Genomic DNA, 16,936 nt, shown 5'->3' on the forward strand with positions numbered 1-16,936 from the left:
TAGGAGGCTTTAGGAAGGGAACTGTGCTCTTCTGCTGCACTCCTGGGTAGGATAAGAAAGAGAGTTTGACTACCAAACTCTCCTTGCCTGTTGTTCTAACCAGAAACCTGACCATTTTGGTGCAGTCGGACTGGTCTGCTGACATGACAGCCATGTTTGGATGCTTATTAATTCAAGTGGTGTTTGATTCTCAGATTGCAGCTTCCAAACTTTTTGATACTTTCAAAGTTGATGCTTGTCTTTTGTGAATTTTCTCCTCCCTTTTTAGGAAGAGTGTGTAAATATCCAGCACTTACGCCTCATTGAAGAGTGGCCTAGGGAAGAGGGGTGTTCCTGCTCAGTCTTACCAGTCTTTGAGCCTCTATTGGGAGATATAGATATAGATATATACACACACACACATATGTACACACAGACAGAGAAAGGGAATCAACAGTGCCAATTTTATAAAAGGTTAGCAGTTGATGGAAAAAGGCTTTAATTAATTTCTAACAACTTAGATTTCTGAGTAACATGGAAGATCTAAGTTTCTTTCTTCTGTCCTTCAGCTTCCCTCTTCGCTCCTTTACTGGAATTTTCCATGTTGAGCTGTTACAAACTCCTAGGTCAGCTGCTGTGTCTTCTGTCTTTGCCATCTTTCTTTTCAGGAACCCTTTCACAGGAATCTACTAAGGCAGACTTTTTTAGTTGTTTCTTCCTCTGAGGACTGCAGAGTCAGTTATTTCCTAAGGAAAAGGGCTTGGTGGGGACTATGTGATTAGTTCAAAAAATGAACAGAAAACCCATTATGCTTCTGCTCTCATTTGCAGGTTGAAAGCTGGACACTTAGGAAGCAATCTGCAACTGTACCTGTTAAGTGTGAGGGAGGGTGTTGACTATTTTTTCATAATATTATGACCTTTGTTTCTCAGAAAATACCTTCTATTTCTGTGGGATTAAAATCACTGTAAGTAATGACTATCAGACCTTCTTTTCAGGCTGTCCATGATATCCCAGATATTTTCCAGAGGCCACCCACCTTCCTTTTATTGTTCAAGCCTTCATGCTGTATATTGTTGCTCCTATGTATTTACAAGAATCATGGAGACTGAGAAGAACCAGTGTAGGAGAGACTAGTGCTGGGATATATGCAGTCTACTCTGAAAGTTGTATGACTGTACACTTTAAAATATATTTCTTCTTCTTCCTTACTACTTCAGTGGCTTGGCTGCTAGCTTGTCTGTATAAGAATGCTATAAATATCTCATATGGATGTCTGCATTAATTTGACCTGATCTGTCAGCTGTTTAAACTTTTTATTGTCTTCTATTAACTTTAAGAGAAATTTCGTACAGCCTTCTTGGGAGTTGACCCAGCACTTTGGATAGTGTCAACATTAAACTTTCATATTTGTGCAAGTAGGATTATTGGGTGAAAAAACCTAAAAATAGTTAACACCATTTCCGTAGTCTGAAAGCAAGACACAGCTCCTAGTTAGAAAAAGTTTGCTTATTTTCTTGTAAGAAGTGGAAACATGTATTAATAGAGCAAGATATCTTGGGGGATATTTTTAGGACATAAATTCTTCACGAGAAAGCAAGCATGGGCTGTAGAGAAGTCACGCGTGAGCTTTCTGAGCTGGCTATATGGCAAAGTTACCACAAGATACATTACAGTGTTTTTATACTTTCGTTTGCAACATCCTTTTAAAGTGACACAAATTTAAGGTGGTAATTGATTTAAGGATGAATAGGATGCGGTAATAGAGGGGAGAAATGCAGGTGTTTTTTCAGAAGACTAATTTTAAGTCTATTTAGGCGAAGCAGGGTACAAAAATAGGTAGAAGTGGCCTACCCGCATATAAAGCCTTCCTCAAATGTGGGGTTTTTTTTTTAACATAGTCATCTGTGTCACTATGAGACATATGTCAGCTTCTATAATTGCATGGGTTTGTTTCTTTATGTTCCGGATACTTGTTCTTGCAATATTGTTAATTGTATCTGCTGCTAAAATAAAATTGTTATGCATGTTGCTTCAGGAACTGGTCTCTAGGCCTCTCTAATTTCCATGCTGTGTTGATTTAATCATTCAGATGAACTCACTGAAGTGGCTGTTGTACTCTAACAGTGACAATGAGAGTCAAGAGAACTAATAAATATGGTTAGACAAATCAGACTTTTCTGGTGGTAGTCCATTTTGTACATCTTATGAAATTCCTAGAGTAACTTCAAAGAAATCCTCAAGTATCTTCCTTTTAAGGATTTTATCACTGAGTTGCCACTGGTGCCAGAATACAGTAGAAAATATAGCTGCAAGGTTCTGTTACTGCATTTTTTTTACCTTTAAAAAAAGTCGATTCTCTGCTGGCAGTCATTTATAGCTTAGATAAAACCTGGTTTTGCTCAGTAGTTAAAAGTTAGAATTCTGTTGGCAGATTGATGGTTAAATGTAAGTACCTACTTGTAGGTATCTGGGAAGTTAGATGTTTGAAGTCCTGTGATGCACAGCGGAGATCTAGTCAAGACCATCAGTCGCGGTTAGAAAGCAGATGGATGCTTACATGTAAACACCTGAATTCGGCTTTCTGAACTCGGAACTGAAGTGTCTTAGTCTTTCTCTCAGAAAAGGCCTGTGCCAAACATCATTATTCTTTTGCTGAAAAGTCATGTAGGTGTGTAATTGAATTTGGGTTTGAGAGAGGGTGTTGAACCTTTTACTCTTATAGGGGTATTTTAAAAGTAGCTAACTTAAATGTATTTTGACAGCTTTGTTTCAAGAGGGATTGCTTGAGTTTTCTGTAACACTTTCTGTTTACGCAGTTGTAATCCAAAATGGCCAGTCAACAATTTGAAGAGAGAACATCTGTTGTTACTTAGTCACACAATTTTCATTTATATCTATAGAGCTCAACATCACGAAAGGAATATTGCTTCAGAATGTGAAGTGCACAGGAATGGGAATTATATCAAATATAAGGACTCTTGAATCATAGTTGAATTAAGTGGTTCTCTGGGATGTGCTTCTGAAATTTGGTAATCTGACAGAATCTTTGTGTTCAAAACAGTGTTCCAGGGTTGACCAGGATTTTAATTTGAGTGGGCTAACTCTTAGTAAAAACGTCACTATTTTTTCTTGCTCTGATATGTTGAGGTTGGAGAAAACTTCTACATAGCTTTCTGTTTTCTCACTTTTCCTGCAAGGGATCCAAACCATTTTTGAAAGTCATATATTTACAATATCATTAAAACCAGCTTCCTTAATTTGCATTGTTGCTAGTATTTTCTTGTATAAAAATGGATGTAACGTTTTTTCAAAACGATCTAAAACATTTTTTCAGTTAAAATCTCTTATAATATTTATTTTTCCTTTACTATTAACACAGAAATGAAAAGTGCACTAACAAAATTCATACAGATTCTTTAATGCTTTGTGTAAACTATTCATTTCAGGAAAGTTGGAAACTCTAATTCTGATATTTTAAACTTTACTATCTTATGGATTTCTTCCAGCTGATTTATTTAATTTGCTGTTTTTTCTTCAATTTATAAGAACAATTTGACCCTTTTAAATGTATGTATCACACTGAAATGTCAAGGTTTCTGCTCTCAGTATGTTTTTTATTTTATACTTACTGAGTTTGATTTCCACTTTAGTATCATGTTGCATTCAGTTTTTGAACCTTCCCCTGTCAGAATACTTGCTTTTATTTTTTTGGCAATAATTTTTTTTGCCCTGTTGTCACTTAAGGCTTTTTTTCAGTCTTTCGTGAAGATAAAATTCTCTTTTTCACATTAATGGGCTGTGGAGCTCATGCATCTAGCTTCTCTTTCTCTTGGATCATGACTGATTACCCTATCTCATGGCCAATAACAATCAGTTATTAAATTCCTAGTGGTCATGATATTTTCTTTGGGAAAGACGAGACATTTTAAATGCTTTTTACAGTCTGCAGTGGATACTACTAATTTCATTAGGAACATTTCTGCTCTCTGTGTCAAGGTAATGGGAAAGTAAAGGTAAAGTGACGATCGTTTTGAAATTTAAAGACATCTGGAAAAATGAGAGTTAAAAATAATGTTGTCTGCTGAAAAAAAAGATGGCGTGGGTTATTTAAATAATCTGGGTATGGAAGAAGGGGCCAAGTATCTCATGCACTTCATCTCTCTCAAAAAACCTGTTGTTAAAATACCCTGTATGAAACTGTTGATGACTGTGGATATAACAGTACTGACTTAACCTTTCATTCCTTTTATTACCAAAGTTAGGATAGACTATATATCTTTATCAGCATACATATATTCGGGATCCCTGTGTAAAAACATTAGGACAAACAGTACTGAAATAAAACTAAAAATTCATTAAGATTCAAAGTAGTACAAAGTGATGAAACCATCTACAGTGATAAGCAAATAGAATTCATCTGAGATGAATTGATGGCAAACACTTGGTAGGACTTGATTATGCTAATTGATTTAAACTTTGTAGTGCAAGTATACAAATGAGCCTCTAGTACCAAACAGTTTAACTCTCACCGATAAAGTGAAGTTGAAAAACATGTTTTGAGAAAATGGGCTTAAACAGGCAAGTTGTTTTTTTCGTGTTCTGCAATCCAAACTGAATGCTTTTTACTGTTCTAATGTTGCAATTAAGCATGGTTAGAAGCTACATGAATTAGCAAGCTTTTAATGGAACTTATGGTCAGCACAATTTGATATGGATGACTGAATTTCACTGTCAGCTATGGATAGATAGGTCTGTATTGTTGGTTAGTAGGAAACAGTGTTTCATGCTGTGTCAGGTTTTGCTGAAATTAATGGAAGAATTCACTAAAAATACTGTAAACCGATTGTCAGAGCTTTGAAGTGCCCCAAGTAGTCTCTGTGCAGGACAGAGTTAAAAAAATATGTAGAACTTATTTGTTACAAGTCATTTTTTCACAAATTTTAAACATTTTTAGTCATTTTCAGTCTTCTATCAAAGTAATATATGCTAAACCTCACAATTTAGCAATTTTCTAGGGTCTTTTTGCATTATTTTAACAAATGCATAATGTGCTGTACTTGGTAAATTTTCCATTTCTGTTATTTACTAGGTGCGCATCTTGTTCCTTATTAAGATCTGTTATTTTATCCCTTACTTTAATGCAACAAAATTGAAAATTGGTTTATTCAAGTGCATGTTGTGTTATTTTTAGGGTCTATACCAAAATTAAGTTACTTTAGCCCTCTTCTTCAAAAGTATCTCTTCACATTAGTGTGCTTAACCATACACATCAGCTGAGTTTGCAGTAGCAGTTCAAAAGTGAAGACTTTACCGAAAGCATTCTGCTTCCAGTCCTCTCTTGTCATAGTTCAATTATAGAAAGGCATCAAAACTTACAGAAGTACTATGTGAAGATGGATCTCTTAAAGTAGCTAAGAAAACTCTTCTTGCAGTAGTCACAATTATCATCGTGAGAATTTTCTAGAAGGGCAAATTGAGGTGGATTTTCTTTTGTGTTTTTTTGTTGTTGTTTTTGTTCTGTTCTTTGTCTTAATGCTGCTGAGTTATTAATTGTTTCTTTCTCAAAAAGCTATATGGGGTATCTGCAAAATAAATCAATAACAAATGCAAGGAGCTAGTAGGAGCCTTAGGTAAACCTCAGAGGGCACAGACGCTGTGTTATGTTCTACCTCAGGGTAGGCTTAGTAGGAGGCTCTGCCAAGATAATCAACTGCTGCAAATTTGGGAGATTAATTTATACACATGACTGAGAGAGAACTCCAGGAACTGAGGATTTATTAAGGGTATCTGAGATTCATTAGAATTAAGACAAGTAGCTTTTCTTGAGAGAAGTGAAACGGGCTACGCTGACCTGAAAATACAGAAGCAAGAAATATTTTTCATCAGTAGGACAGCTGAGCATTGGAACAGGTTGCCCAGAGAGGTTGTGCAGTCTCCGTCCTTGGAAGTTCCTGACTGGATAAAGCCCTGAGCCACCTGACCTTTCTGGCTGAACCTGCTTTGAGCAGAGACCTCCTGATGTCCCTTGCAAATAGTATCATTCTACAATTCTAAAATACCTTGAGTTTTACGGCTTGGGAGATTACAAGAGGACAATGCAAATATGAATGTATATGAAACTGCTGTTAACCTAATATTTCTACCATAAGACCTGTACCATGAAAATGTTTGTATACAGAGTTTAAACTCAAGTATACTTACTCCTAATGATTGGCTTACCATTTTTCTATGAGAAATACATACTGGGTTTGTGTCCCGGATGAAGTACCAGGTCAGGGCAAACCATTTCTAGTTACTAAGGCTAGGCAAGGGTAGGCTGCACTAGGCTAGGCTAAGGGAGCCAGGAACAAAGTGGGAAGTGACTCAATCAGGAAAAGGGTAATTAACACTTGTTAAAAAAAAATCAAACAAACAGAAAGCCTCTGAAGGAGTTGAATAGCAAATAAATAATCAATTTAACTTTTAATTGTGTTAAAGGGCAATCTATATAAAAGATGTGCCCTTGGAAAGACAAAAAGGAGTAGTCTACCCAAAGAGAAGCACAGTGTTTAGACCAAGAAATTTTCTACTTAATCATTTTAGTAACACAAAAACTCCCTTTCTTCCAATCCAGAGAAGTCTGTTGTAATGTTACGTACCATTATGGTACTTGCAATTTATTTATTTTTTTAAATTTTTTTCTCTTCTACCATTTTGTTTAAATTAATATCTTGAACTGTAAGCAGTCTTTTGAATACTTTGGAAAGTTGGTAACAAGTCAGAAACTGCCCATGATTGGGATTTCTCGTCAGATGATGGTTAAAGGTCCCATTTGATAAGACAGGTGCAGCATATGGCTCTCGTTGGACCAATATCTCATAAAAGCCCTAGAGCATTAGCAAAGAGCAGTTCAGAAGGACAAATTTAGCCATCAGTTTAAAGCCATAGTTCACCCTTAGTCAGAAGATCATGCTAGCAGCATTTTAATGTGTGTTCTGTAGTCTGTAAGTTAGCTGTAAATTCTTCATGGCTCTAAAATACAGACAGTGCAACCTTGAGGTGACAAAGAGGGTGGGTGGGTGAAATGGGCCATATCTAATTTTCAGTTGCCTTGTTCCATGGAAATAGTTAAAACAATTTTGTCCTGAATATTTACCAGAGAGCCAGGAGGTAGCTTGGATACAGAAAGACATCTACATGGGCAAGAGCAGTAACAAGGAACAGGCATACAGCTCTCAGAACTGCCATTTTATCTAATTACATTTGCAAGTGTATAAATATTCTTTTGCTCTTTTTCAGGACTAATCTCTCATCAAAAGCTCCATTTCAGGAGGCAATAGATAGGCTACTGAACTGCATCAGGAAATTACCTGAATCAGAAAATACAATAGAAACAAAAGGTTTTGTTATCTACAGACACTATAAATGTGTCTACAAAAAGAATGCTTCTCACCAGCCCCAACTGTTATAAGTGATCCCTCATCTGTTTGCTATAGTCATCCTGATATATTTTTAAATGTTTTCAGTCCACCGCATTTAAATGAAATAACTGCTTTTTTTTTTTTTTTTAAACTGTTTTTCCAATATGATTAACAATACTCTGTGACATCCTGTAGTGGTTCTGTTTGACCACAGTCCACGCAGTCCTTTTCAGTGGTCTGTACTGGCTACTTTCTCTTGCTTTCATGTGTTCTAAAACTGTGGTTATGAAGTCAGAACAATAACGTTTGAAATCAGGTAGCAATTAATATTAATTTGGCTATCCACCAGAAGTGTTTCCCAACTAAATGAAGTGTCTTGTGTTTCTACCTCGACACTGAATCTAATTGACTGCGGTTTATAATGGCAAATCTGAAGGCAAAATAACTTTTTTCCCCTATAGATGGTTATTGGGACTTCTCTGAATAGACTGAGTATCAGTATATTCTTTCCCCATCAGGGGGGCCTCGATGTGAATTTTGAATTGTAGTTAAACAGAAATAAATTGACACATGCCCTCATTTTCAGTTTTAGTTCCCCACTGAAGTCCTGCACTCTAGTTTACAACTTAATTATATCCATGCAATGAAATTGTTTCCTCAACTCCCATTGTAGGATATTTATGTTACAGTAGTCCTCATTGTTTAGGACATCGTGAAGTTTCTGAGTATTATCTAGGTGAAGAAATGCTAAATAAGCTCAGATTTTAACAACAGATTTTCTGAACTCAAATCTAATCACAGCATCCTTGGAGATGTAGAATACAGAGCAATATAGCAGCAATGATACAGTACACAAATGACTGTAGTCAGCCTTGCATGCTGCATTCACATTAATCACACTTGCAAAGGTTGGGATCCATGCAGAAAAGCGATACAGAGAGTGCTTTACAGATGTAGTAGGCAAGAGCATAAAACAGTAATATGTGCAGATGTGAAAGACATTTTTTGACATGACGGAAGGAAAGCTGTCATGTCAACTTTCATTTTATTGAAATGAAACTAGTGCTAATGTACTTGAACGTTATTTCACTGAGATGTGGTAGTCTAATCACATTCTGCTTAATATTAATAAATCAAATGGGATATACTGAGGAGCTGTGTAACAGCTTTCTCAAAAGACATAAACCTGCAAAGTATGAAATGGTGTATAATGGATGTATGATACAGTTCTGACAAATATGAGGTAGAGTTGTCATTCTTCACTCGCTTAGACTATATAGCAAAAAATGTAATAAAATATTGAATGAATCAGCTAAAATATTGTTGACATAACTATATATTAGACTTTAATATGCTTTCATTCTATATGTATAGAAATTACTTGCTTTAATATTTGAATTTCATAAACCCATTTAACAAATAAGAATTTATAGGTTCTGTAAATGACATTTTTATCTGGAAGCCCAAAGCTGAAAAAGTGTTATTTTTATCATATTGGATGCTAGTTATGTTTTCTGGATCTGTGGTGCAGCCTGTATACGTATATTATTCTCAGTCATGCTTATCTGTTGGTTGCAGTCTGGAATAATATGAAACACTTCTTAAGCCATGTATTTAGGGTGTGGCTTTGAAAAAAATTGTTTACAATTCTTAAACAATAACATTCTTGCACTAATTCTAATTTAGATAAACAAAACCTAAATCTGGCATTCACGCTATTGTGGAAACCCCATAAAACTCTCCAAATACTGTTTTAAGATGCATTCAAAACCACACAAGAAATCACTTCTGGTTATATCCCTGATTTTGCACACTGGAAAAAGGCTGAGGGACCGCTTGAGCAGGATGTCAGGGAAGGCCAGATTAAACACTGCTGTGTCTTGCCAGTGGCTCAGGTGGGCTGTGAACATTACTCCAAGCTCAGAGATTCACTTATTTTCTTACAGTACACGGTCTTAACAGGACCTTGTTCTCATCTATTCCTGCTGAAAGGCTTACTTTTCTTATTCCTGATCCTCTTACCTATTTTTAATTTAATAACCTTATGACCTCAAAGTGAATTTCATGCATAATTTAAAATGTTTTTTTTTCTGTGAAGAAAATAACAATTTTAGAGTAGCCAACATATTTTATTTTTTCCTTTATACATGACTAGTGCTCTACAATACGTAACAGCGAGACACACTTACTTTGTAATACTTGCTTCTTGGTATAGTTTTAGTTCATAGTAAATGTTAAGTATAGTTAAAGATGCATGGATAATCATAGTCTTTCGCATTATTTTCTATGTGTGTTATCTCACACATTCTGTACTTTGCCATAGTATTAAATTTTCTCATTAGGAACCAATGTCCTGTAAATCCCAGGAGGCAAATTTAATGTTATCTGTACCATAGGGTGTATTCAAACATCTGTTTATTGCAGAGCAGTGGACCACAGAATATGCTTCTGATGTCCAGATATAAAATGATCATATATAGGCTGAAGCGTGCTTCAGTCTGGACTTGACTTTAAATGAAGTGCAACCAAAATACTTTAATAGTGGATCTCATCAGTGCTTTCTTTATATGCCTGTATACACAAATTATTTATGTTATGGTTACAATTACTGTCAGCTGTGCAAAGGAGATGATTAAATCCTGAGTGATCCTTAATTTTTGTATTTATTTTGATCACCTATTGAAAACTTTAACTGCTTCAGGTTTTATTTTCAGATGGAAACTGCTAATTTTCTGTCAAGTTAATCCTAACTAAAGCTGTTAATTCTGACAACTAAAATCCTCTTGTTACATGTAAATTGGTATTGCGAATACACAAAAAACCCACCAGTAAATGGCTTTTCCTTTGGCTGGTTGTTTGGCTTAAGACAGTGAAAGTATTCCATCTTCTGAGATCGAGGATGAAATCAGTATGACAAGACATCAGTGTGATGAAACACAACACTTGCTTTATGTTTTACAGATTGAATGGAGTTTTAGGAAAACAACATCTGGCTCTGAAATTCATTGAGATAAAAATAGTTGGAGGCTGGGAGAATATGGGGTCAAGGTGGAGAGAAGCATGATATAGGCTTTCCCTGTCTTAAACACTTTCGAAGGCAGCTCTTTTTCTAACTGCTGTCAGAGGTGGGATGCCAAGATAGATGAGATCTTTGATCAGGTTCAGTATGGCCATTCTTATGTTTTAAAGTATTTAAGAGAAAAATGGTATAAAATGGTTGTTTGAAGAGTCATACCTTCCTCATTTTGTTTAATTGCAAAAAAGGTTTTATTTTCTTTTTGTGTATTTTAAACATGCTGGACAACTGATGAGCAGAAACACTGATGTTCTAGATATGAAAATTTCTTACCTGATTTTGTGTTTAGGCAGTGTATCCTTGCACAACTTGTCTGTGGAACTGAGTTTCTACTTCTAATCAGGTATTGAAAAATACCAGTCTGTGTTGTTGCCACTGTTTGGTATTGTGGTTCTCTCTTCTTGGCTGGAGCATGGCAAGACAAGGGGTTCAATGGGGTGCCCTTCTTCTGGTGGGTAATTCCTGTCAGAGGAAATGTAAGTGAAAAGGGTCAGAAAATGGCTTGTGTTCAGTTCCTGATTTGAAATGTAAATGTATTGTGGAAAGTCTACCACCGGCATTCCCGGAGACAGGAATCAAACAGCTTTATGAAGTGCAGGCATAACAGCACAAAGTATCTTTTGAGAGACTGATTTGTAAACTGGAAATGCTGCATGAGAGTGACAGGCAAAGTGCAGTCCATCTTCTCTAGAACTGTGTGACATGGTAAGCCAGGAGAAAAGCGATCCACAAAAATTGTAAGGAAGTGCAAAAGTTAAGGTTAAATATCATCTGGTATCTTAATCCTTTTTCTCTTTGCTGTGTTAGAAAATACAGAAGTGGGGTTTTTTAATCCACAACGTGTTCTCTGTCGTAGCCATTTGAAAGGACTGATGTGCCCTGGAATGGAAACCTCTAGCAGAATGTGAAATGCAGCTGGATCTACTAAGAGTCCATTTAGTGAACAGGGCTGTTACTGCCTGGGAATTCAGACTTTCTGCAAGGAGAGATGGAGCAAAATGGTTCCCACGGAAAGACTGAATGGAGGATTGGGGGGCGTGGGTTGCTTTGGAACTGTGACAACTGCGAACTCAGAAGCAAACCCCAGGACTGACTAGGCACTATTTTACTTTCCCTTCTTCTACCCACCCATCTGCCAAGTTTCGGACTCCAGTTTTAAATTAACTCCAATATAAAAACTGGTATCTCTTGCTGTAAGCATACCTTAACATTATAGGTTAAAAAATTAATGAGAGTTGGCCAGAGATACCCTAATAGGTATTTAAAAAGTAATTTTTATTAGTACAATGCAGTAATATAGAAGGAGTTCAGGACTTTGAAATTCAACCAGAAGGCTTTGTTTCAAGTTCAATGATTTATATGCAGTCTGTACACCAGCATACAATATCTGTATACCTCTTTGAAAGGAGTATACACTACATGCTGTTTTAAAAGGTCAGATATAAAAAGACAGGAAGAAAATAAAGATGAATATCGTGAATGTGAATTCATGAGCCATCAGTCACTCTGATTGAAAAAGTGAGAAAATATTTTAAACTATAAGTATTTTTTGATTTTTCCTTAATGCTTTTCAATTTAGTTTTGGTACACCTGTACTGTAGTCATATTTATACTAACACTGATTGTTAACTACTGAGTTCTCATTATGCCTGCTGCTGCTTCTTAGGTTAGGTTAGTGACCGTGTACTGGTTTGCGATTTGCGTTTTGTATTCTGTAGGAGCTGAAAGTGGTTGTGATCTTTTGTCTCTCCATCCTATCCCACTTCTGAGTCCTTAGGATGTACTCACTATCTCTTGTCTCCTTACCTGGGTGACTCCAACGCCGTTCTTTACCTTCCACCATCACCTTTTAATGGTTTTAATCTGCAGTAGACAGTCCTTCGTTTTAGCCTGTTCTTTGTTTTTTCTAATTGGTGTGTGCTATGAAGTTGTGTGTGGAGGGTCTTTAAGGCCTATTAATGTAATTTTCACCATTACGTGCGTTCATACAGGCCTTCTTTTGTCATTTGTTTTTGTTATTTCCTTCCACTCCCCTGCATTCCCATTAATTCTCCATTCATATCAGTTTTAACATTTCTATTACAAATCTCTATGGCTGCATGTTTCTCTTAGTGTGTGATTACTTTAACTTTTTTATAACTCTGTACCTGTAAAACAACCAGGATACTAAAACTTAGAGAATGCCATTGCAGCCAGTGGTAAATGTCTCAGCTGTTAATAAAAGTGAAATGCTGCCATACTTGGTCAATCAATGTGATATTTTATCGAAGGCCAATATTTTGGATCATTGGTACCTGTAAAATCAATGGAATGATGAGGAACAAAAGATAACAGAAAAATATTCCCCTGTCCCCCCAAAAAGGTGTGTAATACAATGGCACATCAATTTAAGAATGTTACTGAAACTGTCCTATTATGAGACTTTGGGTCTTCATTGGGATGAAAAGATACACTGATTTTTTTTTTTAATTTTTTTTTTTTCCCCTGCTTCTGACAATATATGGAACTAGTCCTCCAGGATCAGTAAGGCTGTTGGAAAGACAAAATTAGTTTGGTTTTTAATGGCCCAAGGAGGTGGCAGGCACATCCAGGGATTCCTGAAGCATGGATAAATCTCAAACCCATGTCCTTCTCTCCTTGGGCATTGAATGGGACCTGGCAGGAATAGCTGTGCTTTGAAGCATTGTTTCCTGGTAATTTTACACAGCTGGCTGTGTTGCCTGCATACAGAAACAACAGGCCAGGATAGAGGGCAAGGTGGCAGTTCTGTACCTCAAGGTACAGTCCCATTCAATTCTATTTGAGTGTGCTAACTCAGGCATATGCTTAATCTGTGCAGAACTCTTCTAGCCTGACAGATATTATGGATGTGGAAGGGGGGGGATGCCTTTTCAGTTAGATTTTCATCTTTTAGACAAAACTAAAGTGGTTTCAAGTCAGAACAGCAATTGCTGCTATTTTTTTTTTTAATAAGTGAATCAGTCTGTTTATTCTCTTTTATAAAAGATACCTTAAACTATTAATTGTGAAACATATCAAACTTCTGTGCTTTAGTGTATCTGTTTTAATATTAGCTATATCACACATTTTTCTTTGTCTTTCTTGATTTTAGAGACAAGAAGTTGAAAAAAAATATGGTTTTGTTTTTAACTAGATTGAACATACTGCCTGATGAAATATCTGTATTTTTGTGCAGGCTTCTGTGACTTGACTTCAGCAGGGAGATGACATTTCCCCCCCTCCCTTTCCAGTCCACTAGTTAAATTGTGTCCACAAACGGCAACTTTTTTGTTTGTGTTTTAAATCTCAGTTTGTAGTTTAGCTGCTAATCTGTGGTTGTGCATCATCAGGTCTTGGCTTCTGTTTGCTAAACTACCTGTAAGCGCTTAACCCGCTGTAAACTGATTGCCTTGAAGATGGTTGCACAGGTGCAGGGGGCATAAGCGATTTTATTATTGTTGAACTGGAGCAAAGTAGGATTGTTCAAAGATACAGTAAACTCTTGAATTTGGGATTCTAGGTGCAGGAAGTTTTGAATTAGAGGACTGATTACTGCATGAACTGTTACCACTTCTTGACTTTGAAGGATCTCCAAGAAAATTAATTAGTTACTCAATATCATCCCAGTACACTACAGAAATGAGATGCAGTGATAGACCCTCTGTATCAGTTTTTTGAAGCAAGAGTCTTGTTTCCTTTCATATTTGATTCATGTGTAGCACATGAGTAGCAGTATGTGAAGCTCAATATGCAATAAGACGTAGTAGGCAATGTCGCAAATGTATAGCACACAGTAATTCATTTTTCAGGAAAGAAGCATTTTTATGACAGATTCGTAAGGTTATCTTGTTTTGTTGTCATCATCATCACCTGCTAAGAATGGACTAGGGTGGCAAATCTTCCTAGCTATCTGGTTAGATTGTACTTAACCAATCTCACAAGACGTCTTTCAGCTTGGAAACTACATGATACCTTATATTAATTTTACAAATCTATAACCATAGTGGTTTTGTATTTTAGTGCTAATCCAACTCAAAAATGCACTGTTAGATTTTATCAAATGTTGAACTGATTAATGTATATATTTCTTGCAACTGAAATTTTCCATAAAAATAATGCTAAATAACTTTGAGAATTACTTCAGAATAATAACAAATATTACTGATGCATTACAAAATGAATGGAATTATTTGTCTAATTGCAATATTCTCCTTTCAGTTCGCTTGGTTTTGGGAAAATAGCAGCATTTCTATAATATATTTTTGCATAAATTATCAATATGTCCTTTCAGATTTAATCCAATTAAGTATGTGAATTTCATGGATTTTAAATTTATGCTTCCATATGTGAACAATAAACACAGAATTGAAAGAGACTGTAATTATTCGAGGTATTAATAATATGCTGACACTTGATACCTTCATTCTCTTAAAAAAAAAAAGTACAATACATAGCTTTTGCACTGCTATTCTACTGGGGCTAAGAGATAAGAGCCAAATTCAAAAAAGGGTTTGCTGGCCAAAACTCCTGAAGCAGGATCAAGTACTAAATTCAGGAAATCATGTGCTATGATCTTAAGTAAGCAATGGTCTGCTTAAGAAGTTGAGGGCAAAACATATTTAACAAACAGGGCTTTACACGTAATATGTAATATCAGACATGTCTAGTAATGCCATAATTCTTCACTTGCAGTGTGCTTGTCTTCCATCTGATGGTATTTAGGATTCAGAAAGCGTGCATCTTTGTTCTGAAGTCTAGTGAAAAGTTGTTGGATCCAAAACATAAGCAGAGATGGTCTTTTGTATAGTAGCTTGGAAGTTGATGATCTGCTCAGTTTGGGGGTCATAGGCACTCCTCAGCTTGAGGGTGTTTGAGGCAACATCCTAGGAGTATTTCTTTCAGAAATTGTCCATGTCCCTTTATTTGAGACCATAGCCAAGAACAGGAGGGTACTCCTGACTCTAATTTACTTGGTGGGCAGAGCTTCTGTACCCTGCTGGAAAAAGGAAAAGCTTAATTCTAATCATTGGTCACTTCCCTAGGTCTATATTCTCCAAAGAATGATTACTTTTTTCACAGTTAAAGCATTTTATGTGTTTCTTGTAATACCTAGAAGAATGTCTTACTAAAACTCCAAGTCTAATTCTTATCTGAACAATTGTTACTAGCATTGTGTGTTATTTGGAGTGAATTACATGTGCAAGTGTTTGAGTAATGGAATTCCCCAAATAAACAGTCTCAAGATAAGGTATACTATGAATATGGCTACCTAGATGTTTCTGGAGTTAGGTATTTGCTTCATATAATCAGTTGGTTCACAATTAAGGATATGCATCAGTGAAGACAAGCACATAATGAATATAAAGAATGGCTGTGAAGGCTTCCTGATCTTAATATGAAAGAATTAATGTAATTAACTCAAATATAGGAAGCTCTGGCAGTTATTAAAAGGCTTGGAAATCTAAACAGACTTTTGTATACTGATGGCCTGAGGTGGCCTGCAATTTTGTATGACATTTTACAGATGCTTTCACATTTTGTACAGAAGGTTTGGATATAAAATTCAGTAGATCAGCTGACATCAATCAAATATGTTGATGCATGTTTGAGGAAAATCTGTTTCTTTCAACTTCCAGCCACAAGGAGGCTTTGGAAAGAAAGGTCACCCCATCGGTGGAATTGCATTCATAGATTTGTAGCAAAATATGTCTGGAGAGACAGAGAGAACATGTAATTAAGGGTTACTCAAACTATGAGGTATGCCTCACCAAGTCCATAGGACTCCTTGTATATTGAGCTGTGTACATTGTACACTGCTGAGGCATGACGAACACCAATTCTTTTTGTATGAGAGACGGGAGAAGAAAAAAGCCAAGAAACTAAGGACAGAGGGGGCTGTAGAAGCGATGGTGCCTGACACAATATCTGGAGAAAGGATTTGGAATGAAATTGGTGAAATAGAAGCAGGAATTTCTCACTGGGTGGTGGAGGAAGCAGCAAGTGATAAAACGTGGTGAATTGAGGTGATGGGATGGTGTAAAGTGATCTGACCTGGCCAGTGCTTATGCTGGTTTGTAAACTACTGTTTTAAATTACTTTGAAAAATATGCTGTTTTGATGACCCCTTAGCTTCCTAGGCATGCTGCTTCAAACCTTACTTATTGTTACAAATAAAATGGTTTTTTTCTCAGTTTCTTGTCTTAATGTCCACTGGTGCCATTTCAGCCCATTGCTTTTTATCCCATCTGCAATGGAAATGAAGGACTGTTTATTACCCTCCTCTTTACAGTACCTTTGTGTTTTTTTGAAGACTTCAAGACTTTAAGTCTTCAATCATGTTATATTAAACAAACTCAACTAATTCTATATTTTCCTGTAGATCATATTTTTAGACCTCTGATTGATCTCAATGCTCTTCTCTGGACTTCTGGATTCTCTGCAGTTTGTCCAAATTTTTCCAGAATTGTAGTGTCGAAAA

General features: G+C 36.2%; 1 protein-coding gene across 7 annotated transcripts in view; it reads left to right on the top strand.

Annotated features, from left to right (window-relative positions):
• IMMP2L (inner mitochondrial membrane peptidase subunit 2) overlaps nt 1-16,936 on the top strand; it is a 469,191-nt gene that overhangs the window by 61,200 nt on the left and 391,055 nt on the right. Inside the window, exon 4 of one of the 7 annotated variants that reach the window (XM_069802134.1) lies at nt 11,266-12,867. The exons of the other annotated variants lie outside the window; for them this stretch is intronic. Coding sequence (XP_069658235.1) covers nt 11,266-11,290 — 25 coding nt within the window. The 3' untranslated portion in view covers nt 11,291-12,867. Of the gene's footprint in view, nt 1-11,265; nt 12,868-16,936 lie in introns of those variants that run through there. 7 annotated transcript variants of the gene reach the window in all.

The sequence above is a fragment of the Haliaeetus albicilla genome, chromosome 14 (genome assembly GCF_947461875.1).
Source record: "Haliaeetus albicilla chromosome 14, bHalAlb1.1, whole genome shotgun sequence".
NCBI lineage: Eukaryota > Metazoa > Chordata > Aves > Accipitriformes > Accipitridae > Haliaeetus > Haliaeetus albicilla.